Source organism: Salvia hispanica, chromosome 1, assembly GCF_023119035.1.
Source record: "Salvia hispanica cultivar TCC Black 2014 chromosome 1, UniMelb_Shisp_WGS_1.0, whole genome shotgun sequence".
Classification (NCBI taxonomy): Eukaryota; Viridiplantae; Streptophyta; class Magnoliopsida; order Lamiales; family Lamiaceae; genus Salvia; species Salvia hispanica.
The window spans coordinates 21,345,999-21,355,298 of record NC_062965.1 but is presented as its reverse complement, the minus strand read 5'-3'; the positions used below and the strand labels follow the sequence as shown (position 1 = coordinate 21,355,298).

Here is a 9,300-nt window from a genome sequence, read left to right as displayed (position 1 = left end):
TAATTAGATAGTTAAATGACCAACAACTCCGTGCGTTGTATGTGCTCGAGAGAGACATAGCTAGAGAGAGGGCTTGGGTCCGTAGGTTGTAGGAGTTGGTTTCGAAGTGTAGGGAGGAGACTCCGACATTAGAGGTCGATCAACGCGTTAGGTGCACCCGAGAGGGGGTCTAACCAATTAACCCGACCTTCCTAGCCACACATAGGACTATTTAGATGAGCATGATCCCTAGGTGAACACCCGTGATCCATACCAACGGATCAATATCCCTATCTTTCCAACTTGAGTGAAAACTATCCTTTTTCTTGTCTTAATTTCCTTTTGCTCTTACTTACTTACTTGTTCTTTGATCTTAGTTAAGAAAAAACCCAAAAACCCCTTCTATTAGTCTAGATAGTGTTCAAAGTTGCATCGTAGTACTCAAGCCGGCATTTAGTCTTCGAGGATTGATAATTTCAACTTGCCACGTGCTACATACCCCATACACTTGTGGGTGACATATTTATTGCAAATTTAGCATGAGTCAATCACAGAAAGGCAACTCACTTTGAACATCATTATCAGAAAGAATGGCATGCTTTTTCAGGATACTCAAACCTTTTGCACTCATATGACCTAGCCTATTATGCCACAACATGGTTCTGTCAGTTTTAACTACATTGGCATAAGCTTTTTCACATGCAAGAGGCACAGCATTACACACATACAAGCCACATTTTTTCTTAGCTTTGAAAAGACACATAGAACCTCTGCAAATTTTCATACAGCCTTCTCCCCACTTCCCCCCCATACCCTCATTTTCAAGAGCAGTACAAGACATCAAATTATAGCACAGATCAGGAACATATCTCACATCCTTCAGGCTGAGCACATAACCATTTTCAAACTTCAAACACACAGTGCCAATACCAAGAATTTCACACTTCTTGTCATCAGCCATTGACACAAAAGTCTTAGTTACAGGTTTCAGCTCAGAAAACACTTCCTTAAAAGGACTCACATGATAAGTACATCCAGAATCACACAGCCAATCATTTGAAGTAAAGGGACATGCAGGAGAAGCATTCACAAATTGCAGGTCATGCACCATGAACACAGAATCATTGACATTGTCATAAGTAGCAACATTAACAAGGGTTTCAACCTGGGGATTGTTGTTAGGAAACTTATTCTTCTTAGGTTTAGTGCACTCTCTCTTATAGTGCCCAACATCACCACAGTTGAAACACTTCCTATAGGTTTTAGGATCCTTGCTTCTAGACCTAGACCTAAACTTTTTCCTAGAGTTTGAGGAATTACCAGAACCACTACTGGGCTCATTGCCCCCTCTAGATTTAGATCTTCCTCTAACATTCAACACCTTATTGTAAGCATTCTTATCAGTAGCTCTCTCCCTAAGCTCAAGTTCTTTGGATTTCAGGGAGCTAATAATCAGGTCTAGAGGAGCAGAGTCTCTACCATACTTAATGGCAGCCTTAACATCACTATAGGATTCAGGTATGGCATTCATCATGGCTATGCTAGTGTATTCATCTATGGTTTTATCACCTGACCTCTTAATGTCCTGAACTAACTTCTGAAACCTATCCACATTGTCATCAATATCTTTAGCAAGATCAAGCTTAAATTTGAACAATTTTTCAAGGTATAATAAATAGGAGACTGTTACTTAGACGAACTTAAATGCAACAAGAACATAGGCTAGGGTTTCATTTAAAGAGATTTGACCAAGTATTTAATGAAGTATCAAGGCAATAAGTCAATGACTAACTCACGAGAATCAAGATTTAATAGATATCATAGACTAAGCTCAAAAGTCAAGGGTTTACTGTAGCTCCAACAAAACGCAATAATTTCCAATATTCTAATTCGAAGAAATAAGTTCAAACCAACCAAAGATAATAAGTTTCAAAATATTCAGCGGAAGCATTCCAAGAGAAAGCGAAGCCATGTATGAGGACACGACTACACTCAAAATCCCAACCATCCATATTATTCGATTCAACTGTCTCAACACCACCGACCGCCCGTCGCCGCTCAACCTGCACATAGGGAAAACACATGCAGGGCTGAGTATTTTAAACATACTCAGTGGACTCATGCCAAAACGTTTTATAGTTATGCCACCCTTACCATAGTGAACTCGAGTTTTTGCATTTATTTAAAGATAAGTATCGAGTATCACAAAATATATCATGGACTGGCCAGTCAAACAATACCTCCCATTTTCTCATCAATCACAATTCATATGGTGCGACGAAGTGTGGCCACACTTTCGCCCACGAGACCGGCCGACTAGCAAGGACGGCTCCCGATCTCCCGTGTACACTAGCCTGATAGGGTTTGCGGCCCTACTCAGACCCGAATTTGTTTATATAGCCCTATAGCCTAATGGAGCGCACTCGCAATCTAGGCATCAGGCACACGCAATATCCAAAAATAAACATAGGCATGGCATAACAGTTTAATCCACCCTTATTGTTCCACTATCATAATTTGCAACATAAGAGAGAGTTAAGAATAAAGCCCACCTCGATTTCCTTCGATTTCAAAAACGTACTTCTTCTTGTTATCACACCGGGAACGCGAGCTATCACATTTAGTTCATATATTTCAAATAAGTCTCAATCATGGATCAAAATCATGCATGTTCTCACGTTTCCCTTTTTCCATCGATTATTTTCAATATCACCATTCAAAATCAAAGTACGATTATCATATCGTTTTTATTCACACAACAACTCCAGATTTATCATCAAATCGTGCTACGCATGAGTGTTTCCCACACACAACACACGCTCACACGCACAACACATGTGCACGCGAGGCGTGCACACACACTCACACGGTCACACACACACATGCATCCAAATTCATCGATTAATTTTCCCTTCACTCAATCTAAATGCATGTGGACTCGAGAACACCGATTGATCGGTAGAGGAAGAAAAGATCAAAATAAAAGTACATTTTCAATTAAACAATCGGTAGGAAACAAGTAGGATCTTGATTCTTCAACAAAATCTTGAATTGCAACTTCAATTCTTCTCCAAAAGATGAAGAATTAATGGAGAAAGTAGAAGAAGAATTTGAGAGAGTGGGGAGAGGGGAGAGAACGACGTGAAGTAGAGGGGGGGCGATTTTTCTGTAGTGCTAGGGTTTAGGATTTCTCTCCTATTTATAGAGGTTAAGATATAATCCGACAATTAAATAATAAAAGATTTGGAGTAGATTTGTTTGTTGAAGAGGCCGAAAATTTGAAGAGGAATAATAGGGAATTTCGAATTTCTATGCTATTTGTTAGCATATGATTTAATTTGATATTTTACGGAGTAGGATAAAATATCATGGAGCAAGAAAATAATAAAAATCTCCCCAAAATATATGGAAAGTGGCGTGTAGTTTGAACTCTTCAAAAGGGATTTAAAAAAAATCCGATTTAAATTAGGATATGGTAAGATCTTCTTAGATTTGGCAAGATATGCTAGGATATTTGAATTTATTTATGGAAGAGAATAAATAAGGGATCAAATAATATAATAAAAATAATCCCTTCTCCCATATAACAAGGGATTTTCGAAAATCCCCCTAGAGATAATATAGGGGCCGAAAATTCCACATAATTAAATAATGCTCCTATTAAATTCTCACTCATCCCTTAGGAAAATAATTCACCACAATATTATATCACCCCACAAAAAATATTCATATATTCGAATTTCACCTCCACTTCACATTTTCCACTGACTTTGACCATTCCACGGCCACGTCATATTTTCCACAATATTGAATATTCCATAGCCACGTCACATATTCAACAAGTTTGACTATTCAACTCAAACTCAACTCCATATCGCAATTAGGTCACAAAGAACATTGCAATAAATCACTCATCATTTAATTTCACATATATCATAGCATTAAAAGCATTTAATGCAAAAAATTTCACGTCACAAAAATTAGGGTTCGAAAAAGCGGGGCATTACAATCAAGCTTAAATTTGAACAATTTTTCAAGCAAATACATTCTGGAAGACATAGAGGTTTCAGTATACAGAGTATCAAGTAATTTCCAAATTTCAGCAGCAGATTCCTCATGATCAACTTTCCTAATCACAGAATCAGATAGATTTAACACAATAGTAGCCCTAGCCAGATCATTCATCTCATCAATTCTATCCTGTGCGGTATCCTCAGGTAAAGTACCATCAACAACTTTGAACACCTTTTGTTGAATCAAAACACATTTCATTTTCTGTTTCCAAATATCAAAATCATTTTTACCATTATAAGGAACCAAACCTACAGGTTGAGCCATTTTAGCAAGAATTTTTGCAAGAACACAGGAAGCAAGACAGAAACACACAGCCTTACACACCTGAAAGCACAGAGACATACACAGCAACACAAAAACAGACCAAGAGCTTTCACACAACAGAAAGGAACTCAAATCCTTGACGGTCACGAGCAAAACTGGCCAAGGCTATCCCAGCTCGCAATCACTCACTACTGGAGGGCGCAGGGGGTCACTTGGGCAGTATAAGATGCTTGGTGGTCAAGTAAATTGAGATCACAAGATCACAGAGCACAAGAACCAGCGGAAGCAACACAAAGAAAAGAAAGCACAGAAGTCTTAAGTCCTTGCCAGAGACTGTCTACCAGAAACAAAAGCCCAAGCCTATATTTGGCACTAAACAGAAAACATAAAACAAGAAGGATATAGCCAATTTACCAGAGTGAATCCCCTCTCGAAGGAGGATTCCACTTGCCCACCTCCTTAAGCGACTCGGCGTGCTAGACTAATCCCCCCGTTCTGATACCACTGTAGGGATCAGATTAGTTTAGATTCACTAATTACCGAGACCTCTTTGTTCTTGCAGCCAAACTCTCACCCACGCGGCTGATATTACACAAGTAATAGAAACTATGATTACAAAGAATCTAGTTCTAACTATTACAAGGTCTTGAAGCTATCAACTTAGCCTCACTAGTAATCGCTTCAACCTGCACACTCAATACACAAGTTAGTAACACTAGGAAAGATCCTCTCGGATCTAAACACAAGAAACCAACCGATAACAGAGAACAAGAACAAAAGATCAAAGTATCTTGGCTCAGAACCCGCCACAACAACACAGATCTATTCTTCCAGAACAAGACCCAATGGAGCACCAATGGATTGGATAGAGTTAACCCTCAGACCACCAATACCTCCACCAGAGAAACCCCTCGCACCAGAGAAACCCCTCGCACCAGATCAAGTTCCACCGAACAAATCTCCACACACGGCCTTCGAGTTCTCACAAACCCTAGTTCCACTCCAGTAACAAGCAATCGAAGAGATTGCCTCACACCAGCACTCACAACAGATCTACCACTCAACAAACCATGGAAGATCACCAAGAGATGGCCACTCTGAGTCACAATAGTAGAGAGAGAGATGAGAGAACAGTGAGTGAAACGGCGCAAAGCCATCTCTCACTTAACACCATCAACCCTGCATCCAACGGCTGCAAAGCTAGATCCAAGAGGGAGGGCACGTGGCAGCATCTGGTGATAGAAGGTGAGTCATTAGGCTCAGCCCAATAAAAAACATCCGGGCTTAACAAATAACATAGCCCAAATAAGAGTCCATCCAAAAAATATCCAACAGAAAACAACTGGCTGATCACCATCGGCTGCAAAGACTTCGGAAACGCGATTACATCTCGGGGAAACTACTTTTACCCCGATGCCTGTCAAGCTTTCTGTTCAGGTAATATCTCTGATGTCGGCGTTTGCCCGAACAATGGCGACAGAAATAACGTCGGCAATGGCGGTTGTCGGGTATCCATCGCCAAAGGTGATCATTCAATTTTTTTTGGCTCAAGCTCTTGCTAAACTAATACTCCCTCTATTCAAAGTTACTTAAGTCATTTCCTTGTATTTTATTTCTCTCTTAATTCCATTTAACCCGCTAAACACGACGTGAGGCACAAAGAGTATTTTTGCATCCCCGTCGATTCACTTTATAGTAATCCCCCCATCTATGATTAATTGGCACCGGTTGACTCGGCTTAGGTTTTAAGAATGTAGGAGTAGTGGAAAAAGTTTGTGGAGTATAGGTCCTACTTTTTAAGAAATTATTTAACTTTGTGAGAAAAGTAGATGGAAAAAGTTGGTATGGTGTATTCCTGCTTTTATATATTTGTTTTATAATAAATTGTGAGTGAATGAGTTAGTAGAAAGTGAGATCCATTTACTAAAAATAGTAAAAGTAAAATGAGACATTTATCGGGGACCGTACAAATAAGAAAATACGGAACATTTAATGGGGACAAGAGGGAGTAAACTCTTTCCTTTTTGGTCCATCTCTTGAAAAATAGAAAATTTTCATTTTAGGAAATTTCTTTCTCTTTAATGCAAGGGGCCTATTTTCATCTAACACCCTTTTTCTTTTTGATCTCTTTATTTTACATATTTTGCTTTAAAGTCATGTAATTTTAAACATTCATATTTTTAAGAAACAGAAAAAATATTACTAGATTTTAAATATAACGTGAGTGTGATGAGTTACTAAAGTGTGGGTCCATTATCAAAATAATACTCCAATCCGTTCCACAAGTCTGTTTTCTGTTTCACAATTCTCAAATACATTTTCATAATACTTTTTATTAAATCAAATAAAATTTCTATTAAAACTAGAAATAATTATTTAGATCGATGAAACAAAGTTTGTTTGAAGTCTTACTGGTATTGAAAATACTACTATATTCTTTTCAAAGGAAAGCTTTATTCGATTTCCTTAAATTTATTTACATTTAAACACAGTCTCATCCATATACAAAAAATGTTAAGTTATACTATTTGATCTTTTAATAAAAGTCTTATTTATTTATCTTTGTGCTCTTGTTTCAAATGACAAAGAATCTTGTGGTGCAGATATTAATGAATGTGATGATGATCCATGTGCTCTACATGCTCTCTGCAAGAATATTCTTGTTTCTTACAGCTGTAAATGTGCAAGTGGATATGTTGGTGATGGAAAGTTGAGGGGAAATGGTTGCACAATGCTGCCATTGTCCAACGCCATCAAGATTGTCTTAATAGGTATTCTATCCGTTCGTCAATAAATTTTCTCTTTTTTAATTTACTTGATAGGATTTTAAGAAATTATTTGATTTTGTAAAAGAAAGTGATAGAAAAAGTTACTCCCCCGTTCCATGATAGTTGAGTCATTTTTTTATTTTGGGGAGTTCCAACATAATTGAGTCATTTCTATTTTTAGCAAAAGTAACTATCTCTCTAATTTTATTCTTTCTTGTCTTTTACTTTATTCACCATCCAATTAACACACTATTCTTAATCTCTATGGCGCGAAGAAACGCCTCTATTAACAAGGAACGGAGGGAGTACTAAAATGTGTATCATACAACTATTTTTATATATTGACTTTATAATAAAATGTGAGTAGAGTGAGTGAATGGAATTTGCGGACGACTTGTCCAAAATAGAAAAAGTGAACTGAGACATTTATTGGAAGAATACGAAAAATGGAAAATGGGACATTTATTGGAAGAATACGAAAAATGGAAAATGAGACATTTATTTATACCGATTATATGCTCCCTCCGTCCCACATTAATGGGTCATATTTTCTTTTCCGTCCGTCCCATGGAAATGGTCCATACCCATTTATGTCAATTTTTTTCTCATTCTCTTTTACTTTATCATTATGGGCCCCACCATCCACTATACAATTTGAACTACATCTTCTTCTTCTTTCTATTTTACCAATTAAGCATTCAAACCCGTAACAACCCTAAATGACCTATTTTTACATACAGATGGAGTATTAATTTATTTTCTAACTTTTTCATACAGGTTTAGGTACTTCATTGGGACTTGTACTACTTCTTTTAATATGTTTTTGGTTGCATAAGGTAAAAAACTTAAAGAAGATCTCTTCAGACACCTTCTTCTCCAACATCAACAAACAGGTGAGAGAAACTTTGGCAAAACCAAACTTTTCACTGCAAGCGAATTGGAGAAAGCCACCGATCACTTCAACAAGAGCCGCATCTGTGGACGAGGAGGCCAAGGCATCGTATACAAAGGCATGTTATCCGATGGCAAAATCGTGGCGATCAAGAAGCTAAACAAAGTTGATCAGGACCAACTTGAGCAGTTCATCAATGAGGTCGTGATAGTGTCGCAGATCAATCACAAGAACGTGGTCAAACTGTTAGGGTGTTGTCTCGCGACTCAGGACCCTCTTCTTGTGTACGAGTTCTTACCGAATGGGACGCTTTTCGATTTCATTCATGATCCCAAGCCCGAATTTCCGCTAACATGGAACATGCGGTTAAAAATTGCCAGGGCACTGGCGTACTTACACTTTGCATCCTCTGTACCTATCTATCACAGAGACATCAAGTCAACTAATATTCTTCTTGATGAAAAGTATGTTGTCAAAGTGTCGGATTTTGGAATTTCCAAACTTGTTGAAGTGGACCAAACTCATCTAACTACACTGGTGAAAGGGACGTTTGGTTATTTAGATCCAGAGTATTACCAAACAAGTCAGTACACTGAAAAGAGCGATGTTTACAGCTTTGGAGTAGTTCTTCCTAAACTCCTGACAGGGCAACGACCGATATCAATGGAGAGATCAGAGGTGGAAAGAAACTTGGCTTCTCATTTTCTTGCATATATAGGAGCAGACAACCTTGACGCCATTTTAGACACCCATGTTTCGGAGGAAGGTGGAAAAGAAGAGGTCATAGCAGTTGCAAGGCTTGCACAAAGATGCTTGAATGTTAGGGGGCAAATGTGACCAACTATGAAAGAAGTGGCTACCGAACTGGAAAGTTTAGTGATGTCCCAAACACATCCAGCCAATGATATGGAGCTCGAAGAAGAAGCAATTGTGTCTGAACTCTGAAGCAAAGAACATGGAGTTTTCAGACATTGAGTACTCATGGACAAGCCATGATCATGGTATTGCAACATCATCATCAGATGCACATCCCTTGATGTCTAAAGACTAAAGGGGTATGCACTAAGAAAACATCTCATGCATGCTTTTTTATGTGTTGTGTGTAGTACTACTACAAGACTTCTTAGTTGAGATTTATAATAAAATGTGAGTGAGATTGGGTTAATGGAATATGGTATCCATTACCAAAAGTGGTAAAAATGAAATGAGATAATGAATTTGTGATGGACCAAAATTGAAAACTGAGCCACTACTGGATGACAGGAGTAAATAATAAATATTCATGTTTAAGAGATAAAATATAATTTGTGAAGTTGGAGTAAA

At 38.0% G+C, this 9,300-nt stretch overlaps 1 protein-coding gene across 1 annotated transcript; it reads left to right on the top strand.

The window, feature by feature from the left end:
* Nucleotides 1–5,730: 5,730 nt before the first annotated feature.
* On the top strand, nucleotides 5,731–8,814 carry LOC125189879 (wall-associated receptor kinase-like 8). The gene is made up of 4 exons (XM_048087106.1): nucleotides 5,731–5,754; nucleotides 6,472–6,475; nucleotides 6,921–7,088; nucleotides 7,922–8,814. Exons 1-4 carry the CDS (start codon nucleotides 5,731–5,733, stop codon nucleotides 8,812–8,814), a joined length of 1,089 nt encoding a protein of 362 aa, XP_047943063.1.
* Nucleotides 8,815–9,300: the final 486 nt, after the last annotated feature.

Coding starts and splice junctions, on each gene's coding strand:
- LOC125189879 (XM_048087106.1), top strand. CDS start 5,731: ATGCCTGTCAAGCTTTCTGTTCAG. Junction 7,089..7,921: donor CATCAAGATTGTCTTAATAG/GTATTCTATCCG, acceptor TGGTTGCATAAG/GTAAAAAACTTAAAGAAGAT.